At 41.7% G+C, this 16,685-nt stretch overlaps 1 protein-coding gene across 1 annotated transcript in view; it reads left to right on the plus strand.

Annotated features, from left to right (window-relative positions):
* The window catches only part of FABP3 (fatty acid binding protein 3), a 28,436-nt gene extending 15,494 nt beyond the window's left edge, over positions 1–12,942 (plus strand). Inside the window, exons 2-4 of the mRNA XM_068269292.1 lie at positions 1,435–1,607; positions 8,389–8,490; positions 10,272–12,942. Of these exons, the coding sequence (XP_068125393.1) occupies positions 1,435–1,607; positions 8,389–8,490; positions 10,272–10,322 (326 nt within the window). The 3' untranslated portion in view covers positions 10,323–12,942. The remainder of the gene's footprint in view (positions 1–1,434; positions 1,608–8,388; positions 8,491–10,271) is intronic.
* Positions 12,943–16,685: the final 3,743 nt, after the last annotated feature.

The following is a 16,685-nucleotide window of genomic DNA, read 5'->3' on the forward strand; positions in this document are numbered from 1 at the left end:
AAGCATGCAAATCAGATGCTTATGACTGAAGTGACTGGGTTAGCTGCCTGCATGTTTCAGGTGTGTGATTCAGGGTCTACTGCAGCCACAGACTGCCAGGCACATGGTATTGTTTAAAAGGAAATAACTTTGCTGGCCTCCATATCCCTATCACTTCAGGCTGTAGTAGTGGCAAAAGGATTACATCAAACAACATGTGGTCTTTTAGAATCTATCAACTTAAATTGCGGTTTAGTTCAGCTTAAAAGTGGATCCGAGATAAACTTTTACTCATTGCATAATTGTGTTCCTTTTATATAGTTTATAGGGCATTCCTCAAGCAGAATACTTTTTTGTTTTGTTTTAATACTCTAATTCCCTATAAACTAAACAAGCCTCGCCCACAGCTTGGCACTGTAGCAAAGGCTTATGGGAGCTCAGTCTGGGCAGGAGGAGGGGGAGGTTACTAGCTATTGATTTCAGAGGCAGAGGGGAGGAGGGAGGAGGAGAGGGGACTGAATTTACACAGAGGCAAGCTGATAGCATCTCCATCCCTCAGCATGTGACAATGTGACAAACAGAACATGGCTGCCCTCATTGTATTACAGGAATAAATAATCATAAACTTTTGAAGCCGTTTGCAGCTAGATATGCTGTGTAAACTATCTAAAGTTTAGATAAGATATATAGACAAGCTACTTGTTATAGTTAGTTTTTTATCTCGGATCTGCTTTAATGATGTCCTGAGCAGTTGCTGTAGCTTTTATAGGGCATTGGGCTAGGAGAAGAACTGAAAGAAAATGGAATATGACCTTATGGTAATATGACATCACACTTCCCAACAAGCAAATATCTGTTTCTGCTCTCTTCTTGGATGATATGTGCCTTGTCTTTCACAGAGTAATATATTTGCCATAGCAGAACATGCAGCTCTCATGAGACCTTGCAGCACAGAGAACCCAGCACCATCTTCCTTTACAGGCTGCAGCAGCGTTTGCCTGTAGTCTATTCATTTAGATTCATAAGCTTATTAGCACCTGCACTGGAGTGAGTTTGAACAGAAAAAAGAAGAAAGAAGCAGTCCCAGGAGCTCACCTGTTATAATATAATTGAGCCAGGGAGTCAACCAGTCTCCCTCAAGGTGCAAAAAGTCCACAGCAATAGAAGAAAAAGACTGGGTCTCTACCTGGATAAACCCAATGTTTTGGCCAACAGGCCTTTATCAAGTGCAGAAGCTAAAATGGGTATTTCCACGCTGCCAAAGCTGGTCTGAACAGTGTTGTTCGTTTTATGACCTGCCACTTTTATAGCATGACCATATGAGAACTTGCTGTATGACATAGCAGTAAAAACAGTAGTAAACTTGCATTAATCAACCTTTGGAACAGAAACATTTTATTGTACAGAAACTCGCACCAGATTTATGCCTAAGAAATGTTTCTTTTTCTCCACCAGGTGTGGGCTTTGCCACTCGCCAGATTGGAAATGTCACCAAGCCTACCACCGTCATTTCCTTAGAGGGGGACACTATTGTGCTGCAGACACAGAGCGCATTCAAGAACACTGAAGTCAAGTTTAAGCTAAATGAAGAGTTTGATGAAACTACAGCAGATGACAGAAAAGTTAAGGTGAGATGCATTCTCTCTCAACACTGATTGTCTGCATCAGCGGGTTGTGGGAAACGGTGTCAAATGTTTCGGCAAAGTCCAAGTATACTACATCTGTTGCTTTCCCAGTATCTAGGTTTGCATTAACCACTTCATAAAAGCTGGGCAATGTAGGTCAAACAACATGACATGACAAACAAGACATATTTTTACTATTGATTAAAGAGAAGCTGAAGTGTGCTCAAAGTTCAGTGTTACAGTACCATCTTTAAAACCCATGCACACGTGGGATAAAGAAAATGCCGTTTACTCACCCGCTGGCCTTACATAACTATATTCACCTAAAATCCCCAGCCCCAATTCTCAGAAAGTGCCTCACCACTCTTCTAAAAGCTGGGACATCTCTTTCGTAGCCCCGTCTCCATCTCTTTGCTGCTGCATCACTGACTGAGATTTCTCGTTGAGGAGAGGGAATCTCACGCGATTATACAGCGACCAAAATTCTGGGATGTGGCCACAGAGATGGAGGCTGGAGTGTGATGGAGATTTCCCACCTTTCAGGAAAACTGTGAGGCACTGTTTCAGAATTGGGGCCAGGGTTTTAAGGTGATTATTGGCATGTAAAGCCAGGTGAGTAAATCAAATGTTGTTATCTGATTTGTTCATAGGTCCTAAAGATGGTGCTGTAATCCTGAACATTGAGCACAGTTCAACTACTCTTTAACTAAAAAAAGATTATTTTGTGCTATATAATTTTGTATATCATCCCATAGTTGTTAACATACAACTAATGTAAAGTATACAAGTCTATAGTTTCTTGGTTCTTATTTGTTTCCATATGGAACTGAGCTGCTAGAAAGAAAGTCGCAGCTGACCAAACAGAGCTTAGGAGGTTATCCCGCCCTGCCATTTGAACAAAGGAATGAGGGCTTGCATTAGACAGTAGGCATTTCTTTGTGCATACAAAAAACACGTCTACCAGAGTGCTTTTACATAAGACTTGAAGATAGTAGTGTCAGAGTAGTGTCAGACTCCTGCTTTGTGCAGATGGTTGCCCCACAGGAAGATGGGCGCTTTTGAACATGCTCATGGTAACAGTACTCCAGTATGAAGAGTACTGTTACCATGTACTTAATGTACATGGCTTTCTCTCTATTTTGGAAATTCTTATCCTACTGAAAATTGAACTGGAAAGATAATGTTTTTACACTTTTAAATTGCAAAAAGTCTCTTACAATATCATTTTTTATTTATGGTAGTTTTATGATGAAGATAGAATTTCTCTTTAAAGCTTCCCCAAACTGAAAAATAAATAAAAACTAGATACCATACTTACCTCAGTAGAGGACTATCCAGAGGCTTCCCTGATCTTCTTATGCTCCTCCATTCCTGTGCTGAGACCCTTTGACCTTTACTGTTTTTTCACAGCTTCCTCTAGTGTAATGGGATGTGTACTCCACCCCTCCCCAGTGAAAAGCATTTGCTGGTAACTAGGAGTGTGTGACAGATTAACTAACACTAAGTGATACACACTAGTCTATGGGAACTAGGTCCACTGTGCCTAGACAGCATCAATGAGGTCCTGGGTCCAGACGAATTAAGGCCTGGTGGCGATTTTGGAAATCGGTAGTGCTTTGCGATCCACCATAAAGCACCGGAGATTTCTGAAATCAGAGAAGGCTGTAATTTTTCCACAAGTACCTGAGCGTTCGTGATTTGGCCCTGCATCCCTTCAATGCAAGTGCTCCAGAATCGCTCCAAAAATGCTTATATGGTGTAGGTTTATTTTGGTCATCTTTTCCTTATTATTTATTATAACAGAATTCTTGTTTAGTTATTCACCTTGTAGGCCACTTTTGCCCTCTGTGTAATGTGTAAACTGGAATTTCAGGGAATATGTCGTTAAGATGACTATCTGTTAACGTATATGAGTTTGTTTATGTGTAAACTAGATTCTCAGATAATGTATTTTTGATGCATATCTGCTAAAGTTGATGAGTTTTTGTGAATGCATATGGAAACGTAGTCAGGCTAAAGGCCCATACAAATGTCGGACTTTTGCGAACGACGGGTCGTTTGAACGTCCCGTCGTTCAGTCGTCCGCACGCCAAATCGGGCGTGTGTACAGACTGTCGTTCAGGTGATAAGACTGGTCAGTCTTATCACCCGAACAACAGTCTGTACACACGCCCGATTGCAATACATAAAATCTGAACATTAAGACATAACAATTATGTTTTGTTTGATCTTCGTTCTCCTGGCACCAGAGGAGTCATACTGAGGCTGTGGGAGAGACACCTGGGGTGAGAGGATATTGAGAAAACCTTAAATTGACTTTTATATGGTTGCACTGCCATAGGGCTTTGCCAATCGCTGCTTGTGGGGCCCAGGCCTCACAGGCATTGGGGAGGAGGTCACACACCTACAAGACTATGTACAGAGTATTTGGAAGTAGTGAGACTAGCAGGGCCGTGCTGATCTAGTCAGTGCCATCCCTATTGTAGGGCTTAATTTGGGGGATTATATAAGCTTTAAACATGTTTCATTAGTTTTACAGCTTATTTTGAGAAATTTCCCTTTCCTTTTTACTCCTTGTCCCAGTGACAAGTGTCAGTAAGAAGGCTTATCTCTCCAGTGGACACACAGGCAGGGGTGACAACCTAAACTGAGATGTAACTCCTCCTCATTCTATTAAAAACGCACAGTAATGTTTTGGCTGGAGTTAGCCTTAAGCACAGCTGAACAGTAGGCTTTGCCAAGCCGTATATCTGTCACATGACCTCAGCAGCCCTGGAAAGAAGTAGACGTAGAAGTGGCTGTGGGTTTGGAATGGAAAGTATTTTGCAGGCGGCTGTTACGAGCTGGCTGGAAAGAATTACTTGCTGGCTTGGCCTGTGGTGTGCATGGAAGTCAAGTGAGGAAGGAAGGAATATTTAATAGACCTACCTTAGCATTTATTTTAAGATATTTAGTGGTGACCCGAATTCCCCTTTTAGCAATATACTGTATATAATGCCTGGCACACACCATGCAATTTCCCATCAGATTGATGGGTTTAATCAATACTTTCTGACAGGTCCAAACAGGTCTCTGTAACCTGAAGGATATGGTAACATTTATATAAGGCATAACCACTTTGAATTTTCTAGTACAGCCTAATTCCAGACACAGATTTAAATATACCATCAAAATGCTTAGTAACATGCCAAAATGTTTAGAATATGTCAATTGTCTTCATAAAACAGGAATCACCAACCATAGCATGATACGATAGACCATTTCATATGTACTCTGTATACCCCTCCACTCATAAACTTGTAGGGGGCTTGTGTACAATGGGTGCTTGTATTTTGCTTCTCAAATGCATTTCTGGAGGACACTGAAAGTATTGTTTGAACTTTGAATTGAGTCTTATGTTTTAAATGTAAATGTGTTTTTATTGTTGCTTTTGACATGCATTTGTTGTGTTTATGTCTAAGCAGCAGGTCCTATTATACTGCATTTTAGCTGTTTGTATTTCTATTGCTATCAGTAGGAATCCATTCTATGTTGCTTTGTTATTGATGCATTGAGAATGCTTTCCAAAGCCATTGTGAATGGTTTGTACACCTTTCCTAACTTCTTGCTGTTCCGTGGATGCATTATTCTGTTCTACATATGTATTTTCCAAAGAAGTGGGGACTAGTTCATACACACATATGTTTACATGTGATGTGTGTGACATACAACTGGGAATACTGTACGTACAAACTGTATAGAACACCAACACACTGTCCCATCAGGGATGCCAAGAGATGCACCAAACTGCTGCTAAAACTACTGCTCAATCTGTGAAACTGCTGACTACCGATCTTTAGATTCCCATTGCCTCTGTTTCTTGATTAATTTATCCCGTGAAAGCAGTCAGATATCACCAGCCGTTGGATTCAGAAGATTACAGGAAAATTCTATTGGAATGATCAAATCTCCCTAATGGTGCCCATACATGGTACAATTTTTTTCATTTTTTTTTCAATTAGATCATTTCGTTTGATTATTCTATTATATATAGATCAAATACAAAGATTTTTCCAACACGTCGAATCGGATTTTTATTCAGTAAACTGAATAATTGTTTGTTTTTCTTGATCCAGGAAAAAAAAAAGATTCTTCATACGATTTGATCGTTTTGGTTTATTAAACAGGAAAAGCAAACGTTTTTATTGTACCATGTATGGGCAGCATAACACTGATAGGGCCAGATTTGTGTTTGCGTACACCTTTCAATCCAAAACTGAAGAAGTTAAATTATACTGTAAAAGCACATATGTACCTTAGTGCAAATTATAGAATTAAAGAGACTCAGAGCAGTGCCTGTGGGTATGCCTTTAAGCATACCCACAACTAATTAATTATATCCTCACACCTACCAGCATGATGTTTGTAATTATATCCCCCTGGGTTACTTGTATTTCATTGCATTGCACTGAATGGAGCTGCCGACACTGGGGAAAGTGTCGTCCTGCATAATACAATGCTGAATAAGGAATCCAAGATGGCGGCCACAATTTCGATCGCGAAAATAGCGAAAATTAATAGGGTGACGGTCTATATATCAGTGGAAAGAGGAGAAAGAGAGCTTCGAAATGGTATGCATCTTTCCATAGTTACTGTACTGCTCGGAGTCCCTTTAACCACTTGCCGACCGCACGCTTATACCGTGCGTCGGCAAAGTGGCAGCTGCAGGACCAGCGACGCAGTACTGCGTCGCCAGCTGCAGGCTGATTAATCAGGGAGCAGCCGCTCGTGCGAGCGGCTGCTTCCTGTCAAATCACAGCGGGGGGCTCCGTGAATAGCCTGCGGGCCGCCGATGGCGGCTCGCAGGCTAAATGTAAACACAAGCGGAAATAATCCGCTTTGTTTACATTTGTACGGCGCTGCTGCGCAGCAGCGCCGTAAGGCAGATCGGCGATCCCCGGCCAATCAGCGGCCGGGGATCGCCGCCATGTGACAGGGGACGTCCTGTCACTGGCTGCACAGGACGGATAGCGTCCTGTGCAGCCTCGATCACCGGGGGGGGGGGGGGGGGGGGAACAGGTAGGAGAGGGAGGGGGGAATTTCGCCACGGAGGGGGGCTTTGAGGTGCCCCCCCCCGCCAGCCACACGCAGGCAGCAGAGATCAGACCCCCCCTGCACATCATCCCCATAGGGGGGAAAAAAGGGGGGCAATCTGATCTCTCTGCCTGCACCCTGATCTGTGCTGGGGGCTGTAGAGCCCACCCAGCACAGATCACTAAAAACCACGCTGGTCCTTAAGGGGGGGTAAAGGGTGGGTCATCAAGTGGTTAATGATTATTACTTTTGGCTATTTGTATTTTTAATGGTAAAAATCTGTTTTATAGCTGTGCTTTTGCGCAGCTGTACTCCTATGGAAACAGATGCAAGACCTCCATACTGGCTGGCTTCCTGGTATGAAAGTGGGGTCTTGAAATTACATTTCCTGTGGACTGCAAGTCTACAGCAGGCTATGCCAGCATAGTGACTGACTCCAAATACGGAGCGCAGCTGGTAAGAGTTCAGACAGTGCTATATACTTCCTCCTGCTATTATGCAAACACTGCATAGGGATTGCCAGTATCTTCTCCTCAAAATGTGAGGCAAAGGCACGCATCCATTGTGTAGTGCTGATGCCCATGTGACATGGGGAGATCTAGAGAAATCTAGTGTGAGGGCCCTTTTCCACTAGCAATCGCTAGCGTTCACGCTGAACGCTAGTGATTGCTGATTCGCAATTACCGGCGATTCCCCGACGTTCGCGGCCGCGATTTTGCTATGCTATGCACTGCATAGCAAAATCGCGGCAAATATCGCTCCGCTTCGCAAAAACGAATTGCGGTAGTGGAAATGACCTACCGCGATTCCTATGTTAAAAAGCAAACCGTAGCAATTGTAAAATCGCTAGAGGTTTGCGTTTTTGCGATTCAAACGCAAACGCGCTGGTGGAAAAGGGCCCTGAGAGCATTTATCCCCCAGCGCCACTAGAAAAGTCATTCGTGATTTGACATAATGGATCACTAATGACTGACCTCTGTTATTCTATTGTAGTCCCCATAGCAGTGATCCTCTTGCTTGTTCCACCTTCCTTCCCTACACCTTAAGGGCCCGTTCACACTGCACGCGTTTCCAGCCGCGTTTTGGAAACGCGTGCAGGTGGCCAAAACGCACGACATCAGACATTGCATAGAGTGCAATGTCTGATGTTCACACTGCATGCGTTCCGGACCTGTGCGGTCCGGGAACGCATGCTGCACGCAGATTTTGCAAAAACGCGTGGCTGTCCCATTCACTTTTCAGTGATTCGTACGCGTTGCGGTCCGCACGCGTTCCGCACGCATGGCCATCCGCATTTCTGATCTGAACGGGCCCTCATAGAGCAGGAAGATCTTTATGCATGACAATTAGTCATAAGGCCCCATAAGCCGCTGCCCCATTGCACTGCATGGCTAATTTAATCTATTGCTTGAGTGTAGTTGTTACTATTGTTTTTTTGTTATTTATAGTTACAGTTTTAGGCCTCTTGCACACTGCACGCGATTCCGATTCAGATTCCGCTTTTTAATCAGTTTTTACATCCGATTCAGATTCCGATTTGCAGTGTGCAGGGAGCAAACTGAAAATCGGAATCTGAATCGGATGTAAAAACTGATTAAAAAGCGGAATCTGAATCTGAATTGCTTGCAGTGTGCAAGAGGCCTTATGCCAGTAACATTAACACTGTGCTTACTTAGTGCTAATAATAATATGATTTTTTTTCATTTTTTAGTCTTTGGTAACTCTAGAAGATGGGAAACTAAAGCATGTGCAGAAGTGGGAAGGGAAGGAGACCACATTGGTCCGAGAAGTAAATGACGACAAACTTGTATTGGTAAGTCCATGATCTAAACACTTCCATGAGTCGGTGCAGCCAGAAAATGCTACGTGGATGTTACACAGTGTTTGCCTGGATACATCAAACACATTCTGTGTGCTGTGACCTCTACACTTGACTTTGACTAAGGACTACTTCAACTTTCCATTTACGTTAAACAATGCCTCACGTGTGTTTGCAAAGCTATCTTGTACAATCCACTCCGCATTGCTTAACCTCTGTACAGACATACAGCAGCGATCAACTGTGTCTTATGGGGAGTTTACTGCCCTCTGTTGTCATGCATGAAATACACACGTTGACAAAGTCATAATTCAATAGAGAAATCTAAGGGAACATGATAAAAGGCACTGCCAATCATGCAAACCTAAAACATAGGGACTGATTATTCAAGCTACTCTGCTTAGCAGCGCAGCTTTATGTGAAGGAGCGCCCGCTTTACCTGCCTTACATGGCTCGCTGCCATGTAGGAGCGTAACTTCCCTTTGTTACGCGCATTGCTTACATAGCAACGTACGTAACTTTAACTGCGGATGGGCCTGTGAGGTATTGTTACCGCGATACTTCACTCGCGGCATCTACTATGTTCATTTACATAGTTACAACGTTTAACTAAGGGAAGGCACGCTCCTTACATGGCAGCGAGCGCTCCTTCACATTAAGAATCAGGCCCATATTCTGCAAAGGAGCAATTTTCAAAATTCCACATTACCTTAAATTGACACCGTTCAATGACAGAGCGAAGCCGCTCAAATGACATTACCCGGCAAGAAGAAATGACATGTAATTTAAATGACATTGTTCATACACACCAATATGCCAAACGATTATGTGGTTTGCATACTGTGCATGCTCTGAAACAACGTCCTTTGAACGACATTGTACACATCTCGCCGACTGCACAAAATCTGCCGAATAGTTGTCTGAATTGATCTGTCAGTTGGGCCAGGCAGAATACCCGATGTCAGTCAATTGTCGTTTAACATTGTTTGGCTGTATTTGTTTTAACGATTGTCATCACATAAGGCGATATCTGTTGTTCGTTGATGTTTTAAATGACATTTATCTGATGTGTGTACAGCTTAATGCTAGAAACTTAATGCCACTAACTGCAGATTGACTAAACTAGTCAACTTTCATTTGCTACACAGCCTCCTGAGTCGAAGGAGATGTGCATGTTAGGGGCATTATCTACTTATTTCTAAACAGGAGCATAGGATTGCCAACATACACTGACAAACCATCAAAGTTTGACTGTTATTTAGAAATAGGCATAAGGGGCCCATTGGTTTTCATTGTTTGACTGCTGACTAACGCTTTCTAGACTGGTGATCTGCAGGAAAAGTGCTTAACAGTGTATTTGAAAAAATACTGTTTTTGACCATCGTTCCCTGTGACGTTCACTATTATCACTATTATCAGCATGGGCTCTATATAATGTGGTGTGATCAGTCTGTCCGTTACTTTACACATACAGTAGTTGACACTAAAATACCATTAAATTACTCTATATTTTGTGGCAAAAGTGGCAATTGGGCTGGAAAGAGGCAGATGTATCAGTGTTTGGCACTAATAAAAGGAATAACAGCACTTTTCTGGGGATAGTTTGCCACTGTGTAAGTGAGTCACAACATATAAACGTTACATTTTCATAGCTAAAGGTGAACGGATGCAAATACTCAACAGAAAGAATGACTATTAACGTACATCAAAAACAATATACCATTAGCTTTACATAACCAAGATACTGAACAGTGTTGTATTTTTTTCCCCCACAGACTCTAACGCTGGGAGATGTAATCAGCTCACGTCACTATGAAAAAGCCTGAGGACAATCTACGTCAGCGTATCTTTTTTTTTTTTTATTATATACAAGGTTAAAGTGAAACTCTAACTGGGATGAAGTGAGGATGGGACTGATTCGCTGTCAGATTTTTTCATTCTCTCTGTGGTGCCAGCTGGAGCATTTTCTCTCACCATCAGCCTTATGACAACCAGGATCAGTTGCGGGATGACATCTCTGCTTCCTCCCTGGTAATATCGTAATGGAGACTGTAGGAGAGAGCAGGTCATAGCAGAATTGTGGTGTCACCACTCTCAGCAATATCCAGGGAATTTAAAGCAACTCCCAAAAGTGAGCAGTAGAGCTCAGAGTGGATTCCTGACTGACTCGCTTATGAGAGCTGCTGGTGAGGAAAAATCTCCCCTCCCACCATCACTTATAGAGATCAAGACCCTCCTCACTTCATCCAAGCAAAAAGAAAACAAATGGCAGAGTTCCACTTTAATGTCTGCTTTGTTTCTTTCCCTTATTTTCTCCACTAAATGTTTTCTCTAAAGCTAACTGGGCTATAACAGCAGTATTATGAAACCTTGAGTGTTTGATGTAGCTCTGACTGAAGATTTGCCACAAATGTTATTTGTACCTCTGTGCCAAAGATGCCTGTTTTACAATTTTGTATACTTATTAGCGGACAGAACTCACTTTGCATATTGAAGCAATTACGCTTCCCTCAGTAGTAAAACAAAGCTTGGTATATAGTGACTGTTATTTAGCATCACACAATAACGTTGATTTATCAAGACAGGTGCAAAGAAAACTGGAACAACCTGTCAGTATCTTTTTGTTCAAAAGGTAAACCTGATTTCTTTGCACCTGTCTTGCTAAATCGTCCCCAGTATGTTAACTTTTACACCATATCTCGCTTTCTCTGGGGATGTGCTTTGAATTATACCCATCACATAGGTTTTTTAAGTGAAAAAAAGGAGCAAAGTGCAGCGACCCCCAGAAACCTTTCAAAGAAGATCATACAGTGGGTTGCAGCATTTCCCAGAGCACTGTTGCTCTTTTTCTGCCTTTTGTATTACATCAGCATTGCAGAATTTTCGCAGAAACTTAAAACACTGAACTAAGTCCCCATATTTCACAATGATGTGGTTGGCTATGCTAGTGAGTAACCCCACATTCACTCTGACAACTAGCTTTGTGAAATAACAGTTGTCTGAAGTAAAGAAAATATCCCGTTACACAGATGTCAAGAACTTACACTGCAAATCCTTACTGCCTGGGTTCTATGAATGCTGAAATAGGCCATGACAGTGCACTTGCTAAGGTGTTCTGAGTAGGAGGTTCTGCTTTCTGTATTTACATGGTTAGACCAGAGTTAAGGTGGCAACATACGATACAATAAAATGATGCCATTTTATGGCATTTCTATAAAAAAGAGCAAGAAATCTGATCAGATTACCCATTTTTATTCGATAAAAATCTATCTGGAATGGTGGCTTTTTCTGATCAATTTTTTATAAAATTTGAATGGTGTGTGGTAGATAGTCAATTTATTAATGTATAAACCCAAGCAATTTTCTCAGAGTTTCCAATCATTTTTTCGTAATTGAGTTAAAAAATAACATATGTGTGTGGTACATTGATCAGATTTTTGAAATGTTACAATCAGTCAGAAAATTGATTGCTATTCTTGAATTAAACAGATATTTAAAAAATTGTATGGTGTGCGGCCACCTTTATAAACAGGAAACTCAATCTCTGTGTGACTTAAGATAATTTAGCAGAGCTGCAATGCTCAGTAAAGATATTGCTCCAGATGTCTGAAGTCTGGCTTGCTCTGAATCCCATTTTGGATGCAGCAGTGAGCCAATGGCTCTAGCAGAAGCTGGTGAAAAATTCTGGGAAATCCCTCCTTCACACTGAACAAAACATCTTCAAAATCTATGGCATGTATAGAAAACCATCACTGGATGCTTATTTTTTGAAAATACAATGACATTATGAACTAGGCTGTGAAGCACATTCATAGAACACTTTTGAGAAAATAGAAAAGTATACAATTTATTTATGTAGCAGAAAATAAATCTTCAGACTGTTTCAAATAATCTAACAGTATTTACATGGTATTAATTTGACAAAATTAACTTGGGATTGTCTCAGGGGCAATGAAAACTAAATGGTGAAGAAAATGTGAACTTTAGTAATACCGGTCTGAGTATTATATGAGTGTAACAAGTCAGAATGTACATACTTTTGCTTTTCTATTCCGAAGTGCTCATTTACACCACTTGTTATTGCTTTATTGGGTTAACAATTCCTGTAAACAGACTTGAAAAGTGTTCTCATGATGGTTACTTTTTGGCCAAAGATGCTGTTGATAGCCAGTTCCATCCAGACATCCATAAGTTCCACATACTGTTATAATATGGATTAAACTGGTCCTGGCTAATGACCATTCCTATATATAGTCAGCTGAAAAGTCAGAGGTAGCAAACACTGAACATTTCTTGTGGGTTCTTTGAAAGCCATTTTCTATTAAGAGTTCTGACAGCACTCCTGTAACCCAGTTACATCCTGATTTGTCAAAGGAGTTGTATTATTCCTAAATGTGTTTTGTAGACTAATAATTCACTGTTAAATAAACTTCTGTTTAATAAACAGTGGCTGTTGCTTGTTTTTTTTTTCCCAACAGGAAGTATGTTCCCTGCATAATGGCTAAATAGACAGAAACTGCTATTTTCAGTCCTGTAGGAGGACGTGTATATTTTCAGGATGAAATTACGGTACTTTGTGCCTTTAGCACAACTCTCTGGAACTCCAGATATGCTAAAATAAAAAATGACCCCCACCCACCCCCACATAAAGCAACAGTGTGATGTTCAAAAATATGAATACTTAAAGGGAACCTGAAGTTAGAGAAGGGTGGATGCTGCCATCTTTATTCTCTAATAAGATTTTTGTGCAGATGCTTTGCCTCTAATACTATAAGTCACTGGCCCAGGATGAGCATGCAGATCAGATGCTTTGACTCTGGTCTGATTGCTTGTTGGGAGTGTGTTACTCAAAAACAACTAAAGCCAAAAGCTCAGCAGGACAGTCAGGCAACTGGCATTGTTTATAAGGGAAAACCAAGATCAGATAGATGACTTTTATGGCTCCGAGATTGGTAGGTTTACATTCTCGGATCATGCCCCAGTGTTCATCAATTTAAAGGAATGTCTGCACAGATGATGGGCAACGTGATGTGAGGGCGTGAGGACGTGAGAGGAAGAAGGAGGAGCGGGCGAGAAACTGGGATCAGTGAAACTATGCTAGTGTTTCTAGACTAGCTAGCATGTTTAGCGTCTGGCTGGCGTTTGTAAGCTAATCTGCAGCTGGCTCCGAAAACGGCAAGCGGTGAAGGCTAGTAGCACAGTGAAGGCTAGTAGTACGTGCCGGCAATAGCGGGTGCGGCTGGAGCTGCATCTGTAGGGCCTGCTAATAGTGGGGGTTGGTAGCAGGTATCGGGAGAGTTTGCCATGGGTCTGCTATGGTTGCGGTGAGTAGTTTAGTGAGGGCGGTGTGGAGTGAGTTGTGTAGGGGGTGATTGTAGTGAAACGTACCTGTGAGCTTGTGAGCCTGAGAGCCGATCTGTGAGCTGATCTGTGCTTTGATCCTGTGAGCTGGGGGCCGAACAGAGATAGCAGGAGCAGTGGGATCAGCAGGCGGGCGGTTGTGGCTACAGCTGTGCTTTGATCCTGTGAGCTGGGAGTCGAACAGAGATAGCGGGAGCAGTAGGATCAGCAGGGGGGCGGTTGGGGCTGCATCAAGGCGGGCAATGGATGTTCAGTGAACTGAGTCTGCTGTGTAGTGAACTATACGAATCATATGAGCTGAACACTGAGTAGGTGCGGGAGGCAGAGAGAGAACTGCAAAAAGAATCTAGTTTGAATTGTATTAGGCTGTGGTGAATCGAACAGGAACAGGAACAAGCCGAGTGAATCATATGAAAAGACCTGAAGACCTGAAGAATTTTTGAGCCGTAATGTATATTGGGGTTTATTGCTGTGACGGATGTGATAAATAAACAGAGGGGCTTAGGGCTCTTTTCCACTATGAAATGCGATCGCGAGTGCGATCGCGATTCCGATCGCGATCGCAATCGCGTTTCAATTTCCACCATGCGATTGCGATTGCGATTGATTTACTATATTCATTATAGTCCAGCTCAATCGCATACAAAACGCGGCAGGACGACGATTGCGCTTTGACCAAAATCGCATCGCAATCGGATCGCACTAATGGAAATTGCTGCTGCAGTTTCCATTAGTTTAATGTACCTTGCGATTTGCGATCAGAAGCAAATCGCAAATCGCAGGCTAGTGGAAAAAGGCCCTTACTACTGTGACAGATAGATAAGTCTGTGCGACTGCCAGTGAGTGGGTGGTCTGTAAAAAGGTCTGTAGTTTCAGACTAATAGGTTCAGGCTGATAAGTTCCAGTAATAAGGCTGAGGTGTCGGGAGTTTGCGAGTTGGTGTTGTCAGCAGTAATTTATGATTCAAACATTTTTCCTATGCAGAGTTGGGGAAACTTGTGATAACTGTAAGCTGTATATAGCTGTTAATGCTGAAATAGTGAAACTGTATTGGTGTGCATTTTTCACCTGCAACACTCTTTGTAATACTATTTGAAAACATCATCATAAGTTAATCATAAGTTAATGTTCTTATAAGCCAATCCTCTTTATAGGTCTCATATTAATTATTATGTTTGATTGACAAGGATTAGTAAGGAATATATGCGTGCCTTGCTATAGGTTTATTTCCTGTTGATACCCCTACTTTTGCTAAATACAATAAGTTTTTATTATTTATGGCTAATGCTACCAGACAAAAGGCTAAATTTAATATTAAAGAGAAAAAACTGACCAGTTTTGGATTCTCTGCTCCCGCCAGTATTGGTCAATCTTTTGCTGATTCTCCCTTGGAACTGGCGTCTCCAAGGGAAAACGCCAATACTTTAGGAAACAGTTCACCTGCCAGCCTACTCACCCCATCAGACGTCTCTAATCATTATAGGCGTATTGCGGACCTCTGCAACTCCCCTAAATTTAGGACGTTAAGAGAAAACCAAACTAGCAGTTGCTGTGCTGATATGGCGAAATCCAGTCAGAGCCCGAAACCTGGATTGAAGGAACATGGTGTAACAGTACCCGCTGCAGAAGTTAAATTGTCGGATAGAAATATTGAAACTTCACTTACTGAAGGCCACTTTAAACAACTGTTTTCAGATTTTACTGAGAATTTTAAAACCTCCATGCTATCTATTATTCAGGAAACGATTAAGAATGAGATTAAACCTATCAAAGAAGCAATTATTGATCTTAATGATCGGGTCTTGGCAGTTGAGAATGATCTGGGCAAATTGTCTGTGACTGTTAAGTTAAATTCAGATGGGACAGAACGCAACATTAAACAACTTTCAGATCTTACCAGCAAAATAGATGATCTGGAAAACCGCAGCAGACGCAATAATATAAAAATTTGTGGGCTTTTGGCCAATTCTCCACAGCAAGACTTATTGGAATTAACTGGAAACCTTTTTAAACAGGTTCTGGGAGAAGATGCTCCTGAGGTGATAGAAATAGATCGAGCTCATAGAATTGGTAGGGTAAGACATACGAATAATGGGCTGTGTCAGGATGTGTTATGCAGATTGCAATCATTTTCACTGAAGGAGCGTATACTTCTAAAAGCCAGGCAACAAAAATCTATTTATTTTGACAAACTTAAAATTGAATTTTATCAGGATATATCTCCACGCACACTAGCCAGAAGAAGGTTACTCAAACCACTATTAGATATACTCAGAGAAAAGAATATAAACTATAAATGGGGATACCCTCTGGCTTTAATTGTCCAGCATGGGGGCCATACCATTAGTTTAAAAGATTATGAACCAATTGCTCCTTTTATGTTAAAACTGAATCTTACACCAATTCATCTGGCTGGCTGGGAATGTACCCACCACCCTTCCACAAATGCGACAGATCTCGAGGTGGTGAAGTGGCAGCAGCGGTGAGGTGATGCTGAGAAGTTCGAAGCGAATATGAATGGTTCTCGCTCTTGTGGATTCTATTGGTTTTTTTTTTTTTTCCTCGCCCGTGATTCTTTTTCCTTTCTTCTTTCTGGTGAATTTAATCCCTTGGGTGTTCTTTTTTTCCATCTAAGGGAATGGGGTGTCGTGGGACACTGTCTGGTTGCCTAAAACGGGCCTTTTATGGCAAGACAACCAGCTCTTTCTTAGATATTTTTTCCTCTCCTCACATTTTTGTCCTTTTTTGTTTTGTTTTTTTGGTTGTTGTTATTGTTAGTTTAGTATTTGTTTGGATTTTAATGTCGCAGATTTCAATGAATAATAAAC

The sequence above is a fragment of the Hyperolius riggenbachi genome, chromosome 2 (assembly GCF_040937935.1).
Source record: "Hyperolius riggenbachi isolate aHypRig1 chromosome 2, aHypRig1.pri, whole genome shotgun sequence".
NCBI lineage: Eukaryota > Metazoa > Chordata > Amphibia > Anura > Hyperoliidae > Hyperolius > Hyperolius riggenbachi.